This window comes from Toxorhynchites rutilus, chromosome 2, assembly GCF_029784135.1.
Source record: "Toxorhynchites rutilus septentrionalis strain SRP chromosome 2, ASM2978413v1, whole genome shotgun sequence".
Taxonomy (NCBI): Eukaryota; Metazoa; Arthropoda; class Insecta; order Diptera; family Culicidae; genus Toxorhynchites; species Toxorhynchites rutilus.
In genome coordinates, this window is record NC_073745.1 from 307011124 (window position 1) to 307033653 (window position 22530).

The 22530-nt window shown below is 37.4% G+C and overlaps 1 protein-coding gene across 1 annotated transcript in view; it reads left to right on the forward strand.

Annotated features, from left to right (window-relative positions):
• The window catches only part of LOC129765163 (feline leukemia virus subgroup C receptor-related protein 2), a 127821-nt gene extending 108410 nt beyond the window's left edge, over positions 1–19411 (forward strand). The window contains exon 10 of the mRNA XM_055765064.1: positions 9664–19411. Coding sequence (XP_055621039.1) covers positions 9664–9934 — 271 coding nt within the window. The 3' untranslated portion in view covers positions 9935–19411. The remainder of the gene's footprint in view (positions 1–9663) is intronic.
• The last annotated feature ends 3119 nt before the right edge of the window (positions 19412–22530 follow it).

Consider the following 22530-nt stretch of genomic DNA (forward strand, 5'->3'; position numbering starts at 1 on the left):
ACATTTATTGCACCCTAAAACTTTCACATGCCAACTTTGGTTTCGTTTGCTTGGTTAATTTCCGAGTAATGCAGAAATTTGTGTTTCATTTGTATGGCAGCCCCCCATTAGAGAGGGAGGAGGGGTCTCAAAATATCACGAAAACCTTCCCCGGCCCCAAAAACCCCTACATACCAATTTTCATGTCGATCGGTTCAGTAGTTTCCGAGTCTATAAGAATCAGACAGACAGACAGACAGACATCACTCCATTTTTATATATATATATATATATATATATATATATATATATATATATATGTTTATGTATATATATAGATAGATAGATGATTATGACAAAAAAAATGAAATTGAAAACACTCGAAAACATGTTTTTTCGAACACTATTCCTTAGAGCAAGGGTTTTCATGGTGTTCCGCGGGAAATTTGTGCTCCGCGGGAAATTTGTGCTCCGCGAAGTTATAGCAAATGCTCCCACTTGAAAACCCTCCTAGTAAATTCAATTCTTTAATATAGTTTCACTGGACATATAGTGATTTGACTTAGTTACTCCGGATTAGATGTCGTGTAACTGCGACGCGCAATCGAAATAAAGTTCTTCCCAGTTGGGTAATGTCAATGCAAATAGAATTTGTTTTATTGATTAAAAAATGCAGGTGCTCCGTCAAATGTTTTGACGTAGAACTACGTCTTTCATTTCTATACTGGGGTGTAAGTTCAAACCTTCGAAAACGAAAGCGTTAAGACGGAAAACGAGATTTCGAGCGTTAATAGCTCCTAAACAACTGAACGAAATAGTATGATAAACAATTCATTCGACAGATAAAATGTCTACGCGTTATATGCTTGTTACTTTTTGATCCAAAAATTTGTTTCAATAGCCCTAAAATTACTTTCAAAACAGGCTATTGAAATCACACCTATCGGTATATAAGCGAGTGACGCTCGGAAATCCACTCAGTTATAATTGCGCAACGATTGAGGTACAATCGCTGGAATGGATGGATATTTCCCTAACACATACTTCAAAACCATGGAGCCAGGGGAAATCGGCATTGCAAAATAGATGTAAGGTACTTTTGTACTCGCTTGCATATCAGGAAATTTGAATGTTTCCCTAACACAGACTTCTAAACCATGGAGCCAGGGGAAATTGGCGTAGCAAATTAGATGCCAGCAGCGGGTACTTTTGTATTCGTTTGCGTTTCTGCAAATTGGAATGTTTCTCTAACACAGACTTCAAAATCATGAAGCCTGGGCAAATTGGCATTGCAAAATAGATGCGAGCTGCGGGTACTTTTGTACTCGCTTGCGTTTCTACAAATCGGAATGTTTCCCTAACATAGATTTCTGAACCATGGAGCCAGGGGAAATTAACATAGAAAATTAGATGCAAGCAGCGAGTACTATTGTACTCGGATTGACTATGGATTTGATATGGTATGATACGGTGTAGTGGATATGAACAAAGCGGATATTATATTACATATCGAAGAAATCACATTTATAAAAGCAGCGTTATAAAATTATTTGTTTACGAATGCTGCAATCGATCATCGTTATTGGGAAGTTGGAATTGTTGGGAAGGGGGTCTTATTTTCGCTGTGTAATTCCGAGGAGGAATCCATTCCTTCTCAAGCGTTAATAATTCTGTTCCGGATCAACGATGATTCCAATTGTCGGGGCTTGGGGTCTGCTCTGGGTATTTCCGAGGAGGAATCGATTCCCCCTTTGAACGTTAATATCCACCCGGATTTTGTTTCGTTGCAACATAAACAGTTAGAATTTCAACAAGATACATTCATACATTGTTGAATGCTTAGAATAAAGCATAGTTGACGTCAATTTCGTTCTAAAGAGTTGTTTGTTTATTTATTGTGCTTGAATATGTTAATTTCAGCTGTCCAGTTTCTATAAGACCAATTCAAAATTCATATATCAATGAACAATTCAAAACGGTCGGCTGATTTACATGTCAATAATTGCCAACCTTCCCATTTCGGCTAATAACCTGGAAAATTCGTGTTGGAATACTTTTTACCAAATTCTGCTGAACGATATTTTTCCATTTTTCCGAAATTGTGACCTTGAGCTGTTCCATCGTGGTGTACCGTTTTCCCTCATTGTAGATTCTGCGTACAAGGATCCCCCTAAGCTTTTCAACAGGATTCAAGTCTGGAGAGTGAGCCAGCCATTCCAAAAAATTAAGTTTTTCGTCCTTCATCCATTGCTTAGTTTTCTTGCTAGTATGAACAGTAGCATTATTTTGATGGAATGTGAATTTTTTGTGACGATATCCACGCAAAAACGGTGGAAGAGAGGAGTCCAGAACATGTATGTAATCCTCGAATGATGTGAAAGCTAACTTGAACTTTCCGGTTGCACAGAATCTCGTCCAAACCATGACGAGCCTCCACCAAAATTCCTGGTTGAAAAATATTGTTCCTTCCCTAAATTACGTCAGTACCTCTTGAAACTATCAGGACCATCGAAAATTGAACTTTTTTCGTCAATCAAGATAACCTATACATTGAAAAACTTTTTGTTATTGTATATAGCTAAATGTATTCTTTTGGAAACATTCTTTATCTCAACATACCATGTCCCACTGTCGGTTCATCTGAGCTTTGACAAAACTCAAACGTCTTCCGATGTAAGACGATGTAGGATGAGGAACTTTAACCTTTTAAGCCCTCTTTATGTAAGGATTTTTTACTAAAACTTGAAGAATTTTCACCCGAGTAACATTTAAATTGAAATATTGCTTTATTTTCATAATCGATTTTGAGGTATTCTAAGCTTTTCTAGCTATCTCCCGCTTATCCCGGTCAGAGAGCTTCGATTTACGTGGAGCTCTCTCCTTTCTATCGTATGCTTGAGGATTCGCCAAATAATTGAGCACTACTTGATGAGATCATCCAATCTGACGAGCAATTTCTCTGATAGCCACATTTTTTCAGTGAAATGTATCGATTTATGTTTCTTTTCGTGAGCACTCTCCCCTTCGGCATTTTCCAGATTTATTGATCAAAACCAACTAAAACAACGGAAAATGTATCTGGTCTTATAAAACTTGACACTTAAAAATTACAAAAATATTCGTTTACGCTCAGCGCTTACACACACACATATAACAATCATGCAGTGTATGGAAGTCACCAATCCTTACACACTAGAATATAAATTGAAGCATTGTTTGTTTATAATGACACAAATCAGCAAGATCATCATCTGGTCTTATAGCAGTTGGACAGAGTGTATTTATGTTCCAGAACGCACCCTATGTCATCGTAATTTCCTTAGGCTCGATTTCCGGAATAGTTTGTATGGCCAGCATGATCCGTTGGAATTTATGTCTCCTACATTCAATGGGATTTTTCACTTCTTTGACTTTAATCTCGCTAGCAATGCGCTTCGACGTAGATTTAATGATTATTTTAGAACAAGTTCACATTCGCAATGCGTGTATTTGATACTGACTTGAGTAGGTCCATTAAGACAATTTGATGTCAGATGGATTAAATAAAATGAAATAAATAAATGAAAAGATCTGATCGGCCATCGTTCATAAACCAAATTGATGGCAAGATATACAATCCGGTTTCTATTATTTTATATCCAACTGTAAAAGTTTGAAGTTTCCGTAAAAATATTCCTTTGAATCGTAAGTGGCACTGAATTTCCAAATGAATTGGATTATTTATAAATTATTGAATTGATAGGTTCTATGAACATCTACAGCCAGTTTGTTGGATATGGTAAACATTGGAGGTTAAACTAGATTTAAATAAGTTTTGTAGTTAACTGTTAAATTTAAACTAAATAAATGCTTCAGTTTTTTCCATCCCCAAACAAAGGTGGACTCGCTCAGGGGTTTTTGAAAATTCGGAAAACTAAATGGCGACCATTTTTGTTAAAAATGAGTAATTTTTCAAGAAAAATCGCTGTTTAGAAGCTCATAAAAAATCGAAAAAATAACATCAAAAAACGATTATGTTACACATAATATAATTCATTTTTACATGCTGATAAAAAGTTTCAGTGAAATCGGTTGAGTAGATCCAGAAATATCGATGGTTTCGAGAAAAACGCGTTTGTTTATTCGTATAGCAATACTGTATCCTTTAAGATGACCTCATACTTTTGGCTGTAACTTTCCAACGAAAACGAATGAAATACAAATTTCTGCATAACTCGAGAACTAATCAAGCAAATGGAATCAAATCTAGCATATGGAGGTTCTAGGGGACAATAAATGTTTCTATGGTGGTTTGACACTCCTCCCAATTTTTAAAGGGGGGGGAGGGGGGCTGAATAGCTCGAGAACTGATCCAGCAAAAGAAATCAAACATTTCATATAGAGGTTTAAGAGATCGATAAACTCCTCTTCCCTCTCTAAGGGGAGGCAGTCATACAAAATAAACACAAACTTTTGCATAACTCGAGAAGTAATCAAGCAAGTAATCAAGCAAATGGAGAAATGTTTCTATGATGGTATGATACCGCTCCCTCCTCTGGAATGAAGAGGAGGTCGTATAAAAATATTACATATACTTCAACCAAACATGACAACTGAAAATTTTCGGAAAACTCTGAAGGAAAATGGAAAAATTCAATTCCCATGCTGCCATGCAAATGAAACACAAATTTCTGTATTACTCGAGAATTAATCAAACAAATGGAACGAAATTTGGCATGTGAAAGTTTTAGAGTGTTTATAAATGTTTCTATGGTGGTTAGACACTCCACCCCCCTCTTTAAGGGGGGGGGGGGGTCTGCCATACAAATGAAACACAAATTTTTGCATTACTCGAGAATTAATCAAGCAAATGAAACCAAATTTGGCATATAGGAGTTTAGGGTGTAATAAATGATTCTATGGTGGTTAGACACTCAACCCCACTCTCTAAGGGGGGAGGGGGGGCTGCCATACAAAAGAAACAAAAAATTCTGCATTACTCGAGAATTAATCAAGCAAATGAAACCAAGTTTGGCATGTGGAGGTTTTAGGGTGCAATAATGTTTTTACGGTGGTTAGACACTCCACCCCTCTCTCTAAGGGGGAGCTGCCATACAAATGAAAAACAATTTCTGCATAATTTGGAAACTAATCAAGGAAATGGAGCCATGCGAATGCTTAGGGAACACGAAACGTTTCCATGGTGAATAGACACTCCACCCCTCTCTCTGAGCGGGGACTGCCATACAAATGAAGCATACATTTCTGAATAATTCAAGAACTAATCAAGCAAACTGAACCAACTTTGGCATGTGCAGATTTTAGGGAGCAAGAAACATTTTTAAAGTGGTTCAACACTCCTCCCAGCTTTCTGAGGGTAAAAAATTGTCCGATTTAGGGCTGTCTTTATTCTATCATATTTTCTGTATCAATCATTTATTCCATGTAACGGAGAAACATGTTATTTGTAAGTGGTTGAAAAATCTTGAACAAGAATTGTGTCTGAAAATAATCTGATATTATAATGATGGGTTTTGTTAGAAATACTAGGAATGTTATAGCAAAAGGTAAATTCAACGGGGTCAATTAGAAAATCAATCAATGAACAGTCTTGCGATAGGACCCATGAACTTGCTCATAGTAAGAAAACGTGAATGTTTGAAGGTATTGATAACAAAAAACAAATTTTGGGCGGGACGAAGTTTGCCGGGTCAGCTAGTTTAAAATATAAAAGTTAGAGCAAAAAATACTTTTTATGGTGATCCTCATGCAACTTAGAAAATAAGCGCTAAAACTTTTATATTGATAGATATAAAAAAAACTTTGTTCTATAAATTTTTTTTTATAATTCGTTTATTTTCACTGGCTCAGTTACATAAGTTTTAAAGAGCCGAATTCTTAACTATATTTCTATAACGATATATAAACAATTTCCTTAATTCTATGCTTAATATGGTAGAAAACCGATTACTCGCGGTCGACTCGAGTTAACAGAAAGCTATATCATTGCCGAACTATGTTTACCTCTATCCATAGAGATAAGAAAGTTACTCTATCCAAAGTACAGAAAGAAACCACTTTGTCCAAGGCAATTTTTGTTTGGAGAATAACTGTCGAGCTCTAGATGCAAATTTCAACTTATATTCGATCCCTGGACCATCCAAATATCACAGCGAATTCTGATGTTAGCAGATAGATTTTTAGTCCGATGTATCCCCGAAACTCTGCTAAGTTTTAAATTATCCTTTGATATTGTTCTGTTTAAATGTCATTTGAAACTAGAACATCGAGCTGAATTCGGCGTCATTTTCAATCAATGTTTTATTCTGGCCCACATAAACTTTCAGCTGAGTTTGGTACAAATAAACAAAGTTTAATATAGAGAATGGTTGAATCTGCAATGGTTTGTCGGAATCGTTGCCAACTTGCATACAAGTCTTACATATCGAAACATTTTTAACAATCTTAAACTAATATTCATATTTAAAGTTATTCTGTACAAAATTGTTTAGTGGGTTTCATTTTTACGCACATATAACAAAAAATGAAAAACGCGTAGAAATTCTTAAAGTCGAAAAGGTTTACGTATTTACGCAAAACATGAGGTATCTCTGGTACAATCCTTCAAAGCATCAGAATTTCCACGTATGAAATGATGGAATTACAACAACTTAACCGAAGCCATAAGTGAATTAGACAAATTATGTTTAGTCATACAAAAAGTCCTAGTTTTATATACGTGCTTACAACAAGTAGTAGGGGAAATGGGGGAAACTTAGACCACCTAAGCAAATCGCCTAATATTTCCAAACCAATACGGTCTAAATAAAACATGTCACATTGTACACTGAGTTACACTTATTTTCTCTCAATCAATACTGTTTAACTCTCCTATACTCGCGCATTGGTCTGTCAGACCGAGAAATCAATAATTCGTTCATTTCTCAGAAAATATCAACACTACGACTTTGCGATTCTCTCTAGCTTCGTTATTCGTCGTTCGTCATCGTTTAGCGTATTGCATGTGTTGGTACAAAGACGTGTGCCACTTTTTTAACACTTTCGGTCTGACACACCGACGCGAGTATAGGAGTAACTTTTTTGGACAAGTGCCTTTTTTCATATTCTAGAATATTGTTGAATGAAATATATGAATTAATGTTAATGGCGTGGAATATTTATTAAATATAATGCATAAGATCATTGGAGAACTATTCTTATGTGGTTTCAGTCCCTTTTGTAACTGAATTGAACGGGTCCATATATTAACTATTCGTCGATATATTCGTCGTTAGATTCATACGTTTAAAAGCAAAATATAAATGTTTGACATTCGTATAGTTATTCGCTAAATATAATGATCATACATATACACACTTGTGAAAGAATTTCACTTGTAGAAAAATTTTAAACAGTAAACTATAAACTAATCGGTAGCTTATGCTAATTTTTAACAGTTACAGTTTCGGGGATATTTTTTTTTATAATGGACAATATCGACACAAAAACAAGAAAAGGAAAAAGAAGTTACTAGAAGTCCTTTTACATCATCTTTTTATGCCCCATCTAAAAAAGACATTAATTCTTAATTTACCAAGAAAACAGAGACAAAGAATATTAGAATTATACAAACTTTATATTCCAGAAGTTTTATCGTCTGGTAATTATCTAGAAGATCGTTATACATTCTTCTCTTCGATAAAAGACCCGAAAAAAACGCAACAACTGCATGAAATGTAAAAAATATGTTTGTTTCGAGCATGCAGTTATGCTATGTTCTGATTCTTACTCCAAGGAAACCACAATCAATTAATAAGTTTTAATGTATATTTTATTCGAATTTCATTATTTGTGTTGGAGTATCAAAAATTACTCTATTTTGAGGAGGCTGAATTAGATGGCTATTTAAAACATAATAAAGACGAAGAAAACATATTTTTCGGAGTTTCTTCTTTCCATCAAACCCTCTTCAAATAAATGCCAATAAAGCCTGAAAAATACACAATGGCAACATAACAGAGAAGTTCAATTTTCGGTCTGTGACACCGTGCGCGAGTATATGTGTTATGATTTTGCACGCGAGTACAGGAGGGTTAATCACTCTATCAAGCTTCAAATTACCAAATATATCATAAAATAAAAGAGATGATTTTTGGGCATTAAAATCTGATGCGGAGTGACTTGGTCCAGTGTGTTTCATCGAAAAAAACATAATTATATTAATGTAAAGTATTTTGGGATAATATTACACTCAGTAACAGTGTTTTAGTTTTCATTAAAAATTATCAATGAATTTTTTGGAAAAAAATTTCATTGAAAAAAAAATATTTTGGAAATTAAAATTTATTTTTCTCGAAAACATATACTTTTAACATTCTGAAAAAATAGATATAAATAGCCCTCAAAGTTTCCAACAAGTTTTCCATACATCGAACGATGGGCACATTTACATGGAAAGAGTTGTTCGAACAACAACTTTTTCATTTTTTTTTTCCTTTGAAAAAATAGTATTAACGTTTGATTCGTAACATTTTTATGTATAAATTATCGCAATTTACATGCTCTGCAAACTTCCCTTATTTAGAAACATGTCAAGAATATGTCAAACGTGAGAATTTACACACAAAAATGTTACGAGCAAAACATTATTTTTTTCATGAGTCTTCATACAAAAATGACTTATATTCCAAAAACTATAAAAGATAGAAAGTTGATGTTTTCGACAAAAGTTAATATTTTAACAAGATCTAAAAGCTTCTCGAATATACTATATCGCTATCTTGACTTTAAACAAAATTAGGGTTAGTTGTATTTTTTTCAGAGAAAACATGAAAAAGTTGTTGTTCGAAAATTTTTTTCCCTGTAATAGTGCCGATCTTCCGATGCATGGACGACTTGTTGGAAATTGTAAGGGCTATTCATATATATATTTTTGAGAATTTAAAAAAATACTTTTTTGGGAAAAAATGAATTTTAATTTTTAAAATGACTTTTGTGTCAGCAAAATTTTTGTCCAAAAAATCTTTGGTATTTTTTTGTGAAAATTGAAACAATTTCCTACATTTCATCCTTTGACAAGAATTTTGTAGGTATCATAGTTTTTAAGTTATAAATTTTTGTAAAAAATTAAGAAAAAAAATTTGGCTTTTTCCAAAAAGTAGTTTAATTATTTTTCGAATATTTCAAGTATGCAAAGTTGCTTAAATGACCCATGTCTTTACAACCACAACGTTTCACTGCTATCTGAGATGGTGCTGGGAACGGCCAGTCGAGTTGGCATGAAATTCGTCACACGAAAAGTTTGTTTAATCAGCGGAAAAAACCTTAAAACCACGATTGAAAAAATCACATTTTCTGACAATCAAAGTGCTTGCTTTGTTCATGCTACCGCTTCCTTCTATTTTTGAAGTTTTACCAAAGTTTTTTTACGTTAGGTACATACGGTTCAACAATAGAAGGAGATGACATTATAAACAAATTCAAGCTGAGCCGTACTTTTTTAAACAAAAGGGGTGGTCCAAATCACCGTATGACCAAATCACCCCGTGTTACCCTATCAACTCAAATTGGTCATATGAAAACGAAAAATGTCATTATGGGTAGCCACCATCAAAAGGAGAAAGTTTTTAAAAAATCGGATAGACTCAAGCCGGTATCAATGCTACAAACTAATAAACCCAATTACACCCCCTCGCGCTGTAACAGTTTCTTCATGACGGGCTACCTGCCGGTGGGTTTCGAGTTTGCGGCCGAGCTCACCTACCCGGAGCCGGAGGGAACCTCGACGGGGCTGTTGAACGCAGCGGCGCAGGTCTTCGGCATCGCATTCACCATGATCTACTCGGAGATACTGAACAGCAGCGGGGACATCATCGCGAACGTTACAATGGCTGTGATGCTATGCGTGGGTTCGATCGTCACCGGCATCATCCGATCGGATCTCCGCCGCCAAGCGGCCCAAAATCCGAACCCTTAAACCCGGTTACCTGGAATGGTGCTTTTTTCAGCAAACAAGATTTTAAAAAGTGTTGTGCTCTAGGAGGATAGATTTAGATTTTTATATTAAGCTGTTATTTATGCTCGCCGTAATTGTTGTCCATATGGAAGAATATTAGCAGTTCTTCGACTTTATTTTTATACAATCTGCAAATGGTGATTTTTTATCGAGCAGTTGTCAAGCGGTTGACTTGTATCCATGGAAAAGTTCCATTTGTAAATAATTATCTCTGCAATATTCCTCCCCAGCCAACGGAGCAATTCGTCACGTATCCACCGGAGCAGCACAATTCTGTTGCTGTCGTTGAGAAGGATGCTGCGGTGGGAAGCGATTTTGTTTGCGCCACTAGCTTCGGATCATTAAATTTCACACTTTCGTGCATCTTTCGTTAGCAGGCTTTGGACCCGGACCATTCCGAAGAAAACTGCAGCACTCCATTTGTCAGAATCGTGATAAAGTCGATTTGTTTCGTTCGCTCCACCGACGGCGTCGTTGCCGAGAGGACTAGTTTTGTTTGGATGAGTTAAGACTTTCCTCGAGAAACGCCTCCAGGCGCTCTCGTTGGTCGTATATTTATGAAAACTTCACTGAGAAGCCTAGTCTCAGCTTATGACACCTTCCATTGCGAAACAATTTCTCTAACAGCCGTCAGATTACGGAAAGTTACTGAAAAAAAATTCCCCACATTAAATGTTAAATCCTCTTCGCCGGGTCAGCCCCAACCAAGGGCACGAACGTGAGGCCATTATGCAAAGTGGTTCAGCAACAGCGAAAAAAAAAATAGAAAGAAACAGCCAACGTCCAGCAGCCGAACCATTTTTCACAGTCCGCCGACCAAACTGACCATTAATTCAATTTCACCCTTCTCAAATTAGGAGCGCCGGGGATGGATCGACTCCGGACAATCGGAGTCGGATGTTCGGAGAAAAAGGATCAAAATTAATTGAGTGGCAGCTTATTTTCCGTTGCCCCCTTCGGGAAGCGCTTTGTGTGGTGGCATTTAATCCCAAGATTGCATCGGCAAGCTGGCCCATCATTGTTATTGAGTTTTGTTCGAAATTTAGAGGAAAGTATAGTTTCCGCTTTTTCTTTTTTTTCTCAACTGTGACAACAAAAGTGGAATCTCTTTTGATTTCCGTGTAAATGCTGGCAATAGAAATCATCAATTGATTTGAAATAATTCCACTTGACTGGATGGACGACAAGAAATGATACGACCGGAAACGAAGTAGAAATTATTTATCGAGAACATCAGTCAAAATCGATTCAAGATGAAAATACAAGAAGGAAACGAGATGTATCAATATTTGAAAGTGGATACTCTTACTTACACAAGACTGTGGACATAGAAATACTTCACGTTGGAGCTTGGCGATAAATTGAAAAATTCCCTGTTTACCGTAATCGTTATCAACTCATCAAGTTAAGTGCCTCCCATGTGAAACTGTGCAACAATGTCTGTCTTTGTAATGCAATTAGAAACTGCTGTTCCGTGTATGAGCAAATCAAGAGGATTTGATGACGGTAATGAAGAACGCTCCTTCAACGGTATTGACCTATCTGGCCATAGAGGGGCTGTGGGAGGAAAATAAGTATATCAACAATCTCAAGTGCACTAATTAATTGGACTTTATTACTTCGTAATTATAACGCCGGTATCTGAGCAAATCGAAACCCGTGAGATTTATTTCATAGCTAAGTTTATTGAAAACAATGAGAGTCACGTATACTTCTACCTATACTTAACATCCAACCGATGCTATTTGGATTTGACAGATTGGTCCGAGGTTAGTGTGAATTTGTGGGTTAATTTGTGCGTAGTCGCTGCGGGATACTTTCTATTGGGTTCTTCTGTAGGAGCATTGAGTCACTGTGCAGGCCAGCCATTTGGCTGAACCCTTTGGCCAGAGACATTTGTATCTGTAAAGAGTATGGGCCAGCTCTCGAATGTCACTTCACGGTGGAAACGAAACGAATTGTATGCAAGGTTCTGTATACTTTATTTCGTTTTCTCCGTGAAGTGTGTACGGGAATAAGGTCTTATGAAGGGTTGCCAACTATAATTTTCAAAAATCAGGGAAAATAAAAATAAAAATCAGGATAAATCAGGATAGCTCGTTTTGGGATGTCCGGAAAGTTCTTGCCGATTTTTAGGAGATCATAAGCATCATTTTTATAGGCAGACATACATTTATTCAATTTTATGTGCACAGTTTTGTTCCATAATCTTTCTCCATGTCTCATACAGCTTTAAAATTTTATCCTATCAGATCATACTCGCTTTCTCATCGAAAACTGTTCAAGTTATTGTTATGCTGTCCATAGAATCGAAGTTCTTGCCCTTACATGAATTTTGTAAGGCCCTGAACCTGTGATAATCTGAGGGTGTAAGATCCGATTAGTTTGAGAAATTGTAATATAGGATATACTACCATGACTCCAAAATAATTTATTGTGTAATTTTTCGAGACATACCGTTTAGCGTTGGCTTGATGGAAAGGCGACGTCTATCGCGTAGACGATTGGCTTCAAAACGGCATATTCGTTACATTTATAAATCGAGCCGCAGATTGAAATACAATCCATTGAAGGCATTTCGTTCAAATTGTGTGGAACCCACATATCGTCTCAAAATACGTAACCAAGCTTTAGCAGATGCTCATCGACGGTGGATTTAGTTATCTGCTTTACAAAGAAAATCTACTAAACATCTATAACCCTGTAATCTTTGACATAGGAGAGAGAAAAAAAATCTCGCGAAATAATCCCCAATGTTCATTCATTCAATTGACGTTGACGGTTTTATTTTCTGCGAAATGTGAAGCGTGAAATTGTGAACCGAAAAACATAATGGATTTTCAGGTGGAATAAACGCACTAGGTGTTTTGAGCGTTCAAATAAATATTGATACGGAATAATAAATAACAAACGAAAGAAAGAGCAATCACTATACAAGGGAGAACCGGAGAGCTTTCGTTTGTAAGCTATTCTAACAGTTCTCATTTCCAGCCAGTAAAACTTTGACAGGAATCCCGGTAGGGGAAATCAGAGTAAAACTGACACGCTGAGGATTTCCACATATTTCCAGGACTTCCAGTGTTTCTTCGACTTCAAATGGTTACAGAACTTCTCTTCAACTATTAATGAACCGTTCTACAGTATCTGATGATCATTTTTTGAATAGAACTCGATTTTTTATTGAATACAAATTCTACTATATCGAATATGATTTGAACAAATTAGGACGAAGAAACGCTTAAATCTATCCCATTTAGCTCGATATGTGCGAGTGACCAGTTTGCCCCCACTAGGTGACCACTTTACCTCCAAGCAAAAAAAAAGTTCGTTTTTTCACCTTTTTTCTAATGATGAAAAGAGTACTATTTTGATTTTTTTAGTAAAAACCGTTTGCTATCTTGAAGAAAAATGAGTTGAACTATGATATTCTTCGAGAAACGGGAATTGAATCGGTATGTGGACGCAGGAAATGGGCCACTATGCCCCCACTTTCTCTATTCGAATCTGTTCTAACCAAAACAGCGGAAAATGTAACTGGTCTTATATAAACTCGACACTTGAAAAATACAAAACACATTTGTTTACGCTCAGCGATTGCACACACACATATGAAAGTCATGCAGAGTGCGGTAGTTACCAATACCAGTCCACTAGAATATAAATAGAAGCGTTGTTTGTTTACAATGAAACAAAACAGCAAGCTCGTCTCTTGACTTCTGCCTACTACATTTTTCTGTACACCGCTGTATATTGTTCTGAGCGCTTCCCAGAGCTATCAGTTTTGGTGAAGGTAGTGGTAAAGATCGAATCCTTTTGAAACAATTCGCGGAACAATGTTCCGTTTTTCAGCTTCGTTTCTATCAAGCTGACGTAAATGTCACATTGGACCTTTGCAAATGTTACGCGAGAATTATTAAAGCGTGTTGTATACACTCAAAAACTATTGAACCGATCAGCGTGATCATTATTTGTATACGAAAACTTTCAATTGTGTGTTCATGGATGGGAGTATATTTTTTTTCCTACATACATTTATTGAATCTTCCATGATGTGGAAATAACAATATTTGGTTATACATTTAGTTCTAACAGAATAAAGTATTACGTTTGTTATCAATTCTTACAGTTAAAATTTCACATGTGTGCTGGAGCACAACACTAACGTTTGACCACGTTCAAGTAATTAAGGTTTTTTGTTACCATAGGTTGACCGAGGCGCCTTGCTAGTGGGTTTAGATGATTCTTCACCTTTCCCGCATATTTCCTCCTCGTTTTATGAAGTTCTTCTCTAACCGTTGCCATCCCTAAGTCTCGATGCATGACACTATTGCGGATGTACCAAGGGGCGCCAGTAATTTGTCTTAGCAGTTTATTTTGTACTCTTTCGATGATTTCGATATTACTTGCTGAAGCTGTTTGCCAAAGTTGACGGCCATAATGCCAAATAGGCTTCAGCATGTATTTGTATAGAAGTAGTTTAAACTCTAGTTTTAATTTCGACTTCCTCCCGATTAGCCAATGTATTTGATTTGCTCGCAATTTCATTCGATTGAGGCACTGCAGATCCATTGAACTTGAACCATTGAACAGAACTTGATTTGTGGGCATGTGTTCTGATTAAGCTTTAATTCTCCATTTTTGAAGCCACTTTTCCACGACCGTTACATGTTCCTGGGGATCCCGTGAAGCAATCGTTCTGTTTTTGTGACTGCTGAGAATAGCTGTGTCATCTGCGAATGTTGTAGTCCCTAAGTTCCGCGCGGTCGGGAGATCAGCTGTGTAGATGAGATACAGAATTGGTCCAAGAACACTGCCCTGAGGAACGCCAGTATAAATTTCTCGCTCTGGCGATAGTGTTTGGTTATATCGAACATTAAACTCTCTTCCCAGAAGGTAAGAACGCATAATTTCATATACTTGTGGTAGCATATTTTTAATTCTATAGAGCAGTCCTTCATGCCAGACTTTATCGAATGCTTGAGCTACATCAAGAAAAAGTGCTAAGCAATATCCACGGCCTTCATATAGGGGAAAGGGGGGCAGTTTCGGATGGGGACAGTTTCGGACAACGCTTGTAAAAATTAAGTGGTACAATTTTCAACCAAATTAAAAATATAAATAAGTTAACAGCCCTTCCACCAACAGGTTTGGTTTGGCATCTCCTGGTCGTTTATTACTTACGAAAAAAACACAGTGCCCTTTTTCATACACGTTTCGAAACTTTTGAACTTGAAGTTGTAAGTATTTCCCTAATTCCTTTGTGAACGATTTAGAAATTTAAGTACACCACCTCAGTTAGTAAGTAATATGAAATGAAATAAAATGCATACAACGGGGAAATAAAGGTCTATTTATTAGATCAAATTATGATTTGTTTTCTGATGTTGGTGGGGCACATTCGGACATTGTTCACGAGGCTCACAGGTGGTCCAACCGGGTCCATTGTCTTTTCTAATTTTCCAACTAACGGTTGCATAACGGGAAAACTGTTCCTCAATGTTCTGGAACATTTGAAAAAGGTAGCAAAAAGCAACATAAACGAATCAATTTCATAAAATCAAAAATCAATCAAAAAGTTATTGCACTTTGGAAACAATTAAATATTGCCGAGAAAATTACACAATTCATGTGTCTTTTCCACCTTATTTCACGAATCGCTTACAACCGCTGGATGTTTCAGTTATGGGCGCTTTAAAGCAAAAGATCTCAGTTTCCCAGAGCGATTGGCTACTCAAGCATCCTGAAAAAAACTATTTCTATGCACGACCATTCAGGTATAGTTGCATCGGCTTATAATGCTTCTTTCAATCTGAGTAATATCCTAGCTGGATTCAAAATGACAGATTGCTATCCATTCTCAAGAAAGGTTTTTTCGGACAAGAATTTTGAATGCTCAAATGATCTCACCTACTGGAGCGGAGGTAGCAACTGACTCATCGGGTAATACAACAATGCTGCAAAACATTGCGTCTACAGCACAGATAGATTTTACTTTGGCAACTTTGTCCCCGGAAAATGTTGAACCTTTCCCAAAAACTTCACCGCGGAAAACCATTACTCGAAAACGGAAGAAAGCAAAATCACGAATTTTTACTGACTCTCATAGCAAGCAGTTTCCTTTCAGACAAATACTGATAAACAGAAAAAGGCTGAAAATAAGAGGAAATGGAAGTAATTGTTGATAAACATAAAATTTTAATTTTTTTTCGTTGTTCGAAAGTGCCCCAGGACTGTGCGAAACTGCCCCACACATGGGGCACATTCGGACAAAAAGGCAATTTTCAAAAATTCGAATAAACACTTCGTAATCTCATCAACGCACACCTCTAACACGCTCATATGATACATTGATGTCCAAATGACAACCAGGATTTTTTTTCAAGTTCACAAAAAATATTAAAAATCAAGGAATAAAAAGTGTCCGAATGTGTCCCCTTCTCCCCTACTTATTCAATAGTGCCATGTTTTACTCGGAATCCGAATTGGTGATTCGGGATTAATCTTTCAATCACGGGCGCTGATTTTATTAGGATAATCTCTTCACACACTTTTGAGAAGATTGGAAGGATGCTGATAGGTCTATAAGATTCCACTTTCTGTGCGTCTTTACCTGGCTTAGGAATCATAATGATGGTCGAAATTTTCCATGCTTGTGGGAAATATCCTATATGGGTCATTGCGTTGAAAATTCTCGTGAGATGTTTAATTGCTAGGTCAGGTGGTTCCTTGATCATATTTCCGTTGAATGTGGTCGATACCGGATGACTTTTTCACATTGACATGATTTTTGATAACATGTCTCACCAGCCGATGTTTGATTTTCATTTTGTTTCGGTTTGTAGCACCAGAAAATTCGAGCGTTCCTTGATTTGGTCCCGATTGATTCGGAGTGAAAACTTTCTGAAGATGGTTTGCAAAAGTTGCTGCTTTTTCATCGTCACTTCAGGCCCAATTACCAGAGGGCATTCTAAACGGCGGGACCTGTAACTGAGGTCGTTTTAGATTCTTAGTTGCCTTCCATAATGAGTAATTAGTATTTTAATTTGGCGACAATTTTTCATCATTCTCGTCTTGTGATAGCTTTCTTAATTTACGTTGTGCCATATTGAATTGGTTTTTAGATTCTCGCGATCGTTTGTTTTGCCAGATACGTCTCAGTTGTCGCTTTTCTGCGACTGCTGCTTTCATGTGGGAGGCAGTATTAATTAGTTCGTGTTTCTTGGTCTTCACGGGTGGGGTAGCTATCTTCGCAGCATTCTGTATGAGTACACTGAGCTGGTTAACTGCGTCCTCGATATGATGTTCGTTATCCAGGGGTAGATCGAGAATGTTAGAGGAGATATATGTCTTATATTTTGTCCAGTTCGTTGAAAAGTTAGTGAGATTAGATGACTTCTGCTTCACTTCCTTTTCTATGAAGTATTCCAGAAGTATTGGTGAGTGATCAGATGAAGCTTCGATCGTATTCGTTTACTATTAATATTTTTGTGACAGCGGAATCTAGCAGGTCCGGAAGTCGTGCAAGATCCTCTGGCCAGTGTGTCGGTTCGTCGCATGATGCAATGTCATAGCCAGAGTCAGTGATAACGTTGTATAATACGCGACCACGAGTGGTAATCAACCTTGATCCCCAAAAGGTGTGTTTTGCATTGAAGTCACCAGCGACGATAAATCGGATAGGATTATCTATTCGATTCTATATTCAAAATCATGTATCGTGAAAATCTGAAATGTTATTATCAAATATCAGTTATCAGGAGTAGCATGGTGGCAACGGGTAGTTTCGCTGATATTCCCATAACTCTGTTATCACATTCAATTCAGTGACAAATCGTGAAACTCCAACTAATAAAATCTGAACGGAAATGTGGAACTAGTTATCACATTTGCGAAAACCTATAAACAAGTCAACCGTTTTGGAGTTTTGAAGAAAAAAAACTAATGTCCCAAAGCACTAAGATTTCGATTGCTTGAACCGCAAACATTAGCAGCCCGAAGAGAGTGAGCGTTTACGGACAAATGTAATAGTAATACAAATAGTTAGTATTAGCTGTGATAAATTGTTATTTTGAATTAGACCACGATAATAAGCACATGGATGTTATGACATTCTAGATAGTAAGACAATACAGAGAACCGTAGCAATTAGTGAACGCAGGTGTGTCCCGATACGAAATAGTGGCAGAAAACTCGACAATAAGAGAAAGACGTTAGATGCAAAATTAAAACAACGTTTATCCAATACGAATATTTACCAAAAACAAAGATAAAATCCACCTTTCGAAGATGTTCAGAGTAACCTAGGATTGTTAATGGAAGCGAATTTAAGATAAAAGAGAACACTTTTGGAAATAAACCAAAACACACACATTATCCAACGATGCAAATCACATCATTCCACTTTCAATATACCGCCCAGGGGAACGGATCGAATCGGGAGAAGGTGCCTGGGATGTAGCTACCATATATTTCCACGGATGAGATCGCAGTCGAATCATATCAACGTGTTTATCACCAGAACGCTTGTCATCTTTATTAAGGGAGACGTCCATTGTAGCATTGATATTAAAAATAACTACAACTCTTTTCTGGTTAAATATACATCGTGGCACAATCGATCCTTCCTCCCACAAATCGATCATCCCAACGAAAACACACAGAATACCATCCATCTGAATATCGATCAATGCGTAGCGTTGCGCACTGTGAACCCAATGAGTTCCTCCTGCAGTTAGACTCATGATGTGTTACTGATTTGCATGCAAATCATCACCACTTGTACGCAAGTTGTAGAATATATATCTGTGAGCTCAAGAGAATGAAGATTAGAATCCAACAACGATACCTAACCCGAAGACAATACACAAAAATACCTTTAGCGAAAATATTAGGTGAACATGCCAAGATAAGATATTTAGAGTAAAGAGCAATATATATATTAGACAAAATCCGCACCTGTTATCAATAGCATTTAATGGGAAAGAGAGAAATAACACCGTATTTTAGATGATTGTGTAAAATATTTTTGGAATAAAGAAATATGTGTGCCGAACCCGTTGAAATACAACAAAATAGTCGCGATGTTGAAGAAAAAAAATGACAATAAATTCAATGAGCTGTATAATTAGGATTAAAGGCAATCGACGAGTTTGCCGAGAATCTGCTCAAAATGGCAATAGTAAAGGAAAAAGACGTACGCTTCCCATGTATGTTATGTAGCTTACATTCCCCCTTCTAAGGAAAACTGTTAATTATTCTTGGGAGCTGAAAGTAGTTAAGTGTACTGTTTACTATTCTCTCGCATATTTATTACTGTGGTGATATTAGTCCTGTAAAAGGCATCAATTTCAAACAAATAACATTCTTCATCTATGCTTAGTATAAAATAAGATAGAAATGTCGTACGCGAAAAGAGTAGAAGAAAAATACTATAAACTATTAATGTATATTTATTAGAAAGAAATATCCATAGTTTCACCTAACGCCCAATGCTGTTATAAATTATTTAAAAAAATAATATCTCTGGAGTCGAATAAGTAGTCAAAATTCTCTGGTGCTGTATATGCTGTATATGTCAATGCAATATTTCAGCTAAAACCAATATCAGAACGATGTTTTTCCAACGGTCTGAGCCCCAAATCACCCTTCATTTCATTCCCGATGTTGTTTTTTCGGGACATGTTGTTTGTTTGGTCATTCTATATTCAGAGCGGCAAGGATTTGTACAAATCCGTTTGAGTACTTATGTAGTGTAGTTAGTGCTCATCTTCCGAGCCGTGCAGACGGATTTTCTTTAGCGCATGTTTTCGGAAGTCGTTCACGGGCTATTCTAGTTTTTTTTCCTCGTATTTGAGTCTGGATATCGCGATATACAGTCGTTCGCGTCTTGCTTGCGGTGGATGAGGAGCAAAGTGCGATGTTTCGTCGTAAAAATACATTTCGCATTGATTATGCGGCCATCCCAAAGAAACCATCGTTCGTCGACGTACACGGATTCATCAAGAACAAATTGGGCTTAAAGCCTGAAGAATTGGAAAGGGTCCATTGTAGCAAACACAACGGATGTGTTTTTGTCACGACTATCGACCTCTCAATAGCACTGAAAGTTGTAGAAGAACACGATAATAAGCACGTGATATCTGTAGATGATCAGCAATATAGGCTACGAATCACGATGGTAGATGGTACAGTGGAGGTAAAGTTGTTCGACCTTTCAATAGACGTCACTGATAAACACATCATCGATTTCTTAAACGACTTTGGTGAAGTCGTTTCTATCCATGAAGAACGGTGGGACAGTCGTTAACCGCTAGCTGGACTACCGTCTGGAGTGCGAGTCGCAAAATGATAATTAAAAAAAAATCCCATCTCTCATCTCCATTGATGGAGAAGCGACGATAGTAGCATACCATGGACAGAAGCAAACCTGTCGCCACATAGGGAATAAGAAGTTGTTAGTACAAAAATTGTCGGCGGATCAACATTCGTACGCGAGTGTAGCTCGAAGCGCAGCAAAACAGAACGTTTCACGGCCGAAACTAATGACTCACAAAGCATCTGTGAGCTCAAAACAATCGGCAACAAAACAAACAAATATCTCCACATCAAAACCAGCGGAAGTACTTTACTGATGGGTCCACTATAAATGAGTCCACAGGATTTGGAGTGTTCAACGAATTTTTTAGCACCTCACACAGTCTTCAGAATCCTTGCTCAGTGTATATTGCTGAATTGGCAGCAATTCATTGGGCGCTGGACAGCGTCGCCTCACGACCTGTTGAACACTATTACATTGTAACGGATAGTCTTAGCTCTGTCGAAGCTATCCGTTCAGTGAGGCCGGAAAAGCACTCGCCGTACTTCCTTGAGAGAATACGAAAAATTTTGAGTGCTTTATCCAGACGCTGTTATGTCATTACCTTTGTGTGGGTCCCTTCTCATTGCTCAATTCCGGGTAATGAGAGGGCTGACTCATTAGCAAAGGTAGGTGCGATTGAAGGCGATATTTATCAGCGTCAAATCGCCTTCAATGTATTTTACTCTTTAGTCCGTAAAAATACCATCGCTAACTGGCAGCGCAAATGGAACGAAGATGAATTGGGCCGGTGGCTTCACTCGATTATCCCTAAGGTTAGCCTCAAACCATGGTTCAAAAGTCTGGACTTGAGTCGGGACTTTATTCGCACCTTCTCCCGACTCATGTCCAATCACTGTTCGTTAGACGCGCTACTCTTTCGTTTCAATCTGGCCGGCAGCAATATCTGCGTTTGTGGCCGAGGTTACCACGACATCGAACACGTTGTTTGGTCGTGTGAGGTGTATCTTGTTGCCAGATCGAATATAGAGAACTCCCTTCGGGCTAGAGGAAGGCAGCCCAATGTGCCGGTGAGAGATGTGTTGGCTCGGTTAGACCTTGATTACATGTCCCAAATATATGTTTTCCTTAAATCTATCGATGTTCGTGTGTGATTATCCTTATATCCTTATACCCTCCATTTCTTCCTTTGTGAGTAATTGGTCCGCTTGCTATAAACAGAAGAATGAAATGTAAATTCACAACTGATGTACGAATAGATTTAAGAATTGAGTGTGTGTGATTATCAACATTGTAATAATTTCCTTATACCCCATCCTTTTCCTGAGAAAATGTCACCCTTTTAATCTCGAGTCCACCACGAGTAATCGGTTTCCCACATTACTAACCATAGATTTAAGAAAATTGTTCATATATATAGTTTTAAAAATATATTTAAGATTTCGGCTCCTTTAAACTTATGTAACTGAGCCTGTAAAAATAAACGAATTTATAAAAAAAAAACCAGCGGAACAGCAGAACAGCAGAATAATAGCTGACGTACATAGGGTACAAAGTCCACCAATACCGCTACCACCTTCAGTAGACGCTTCAAAACGAGATGAAGGGGTGAATGCCCCGAGACAACTCTCTAGTGTTGACAAGTCTCGTAAAATAGCAACAACAACAGAGAATGCTGAAGAACACGATACCGATGGGTCGTCGACCTCTTTGAGAAGCGGAAAAATGAGAGAACGCCAGCAGGGCAAAAAAAATGCGTCAAGACGATAGCGATGACTCGCATCTTGGAGAAAGTAAATCATGACTCAGTACACGAACTATAACCTCGCCACAATAAACATTAACACCATCACGAACGCGACGAAGTTGGATGCTCACAAAAACTTCGTTCGAATGCTCGATTTAGATATCGTTTTTCTGCAAGAGGTAGAAAACGAGAATCTAAGTCTACCCGGCTACAATATCATATGCAATGTAGATCAAACCAGAAGAGGTACAGCGATTGCTCTCAAGGACCATATCGTTTTCTCTCACGTAGAGAAGAGCCTTGATGGACGAATAATCACATTGAGAGTTCATAATACTACTCTCTGTAACATATATGCCCCATCAGGCACCGCCCTGCGCTCGGACAGAGAGTATTTCTACAATAATGCCGTCGCATACCATCTTCGTCATCACACCGAACACATCATACTAGAGATGTGCCATCCGCTCATGAGCTGTTCCGAAGAATCGACTC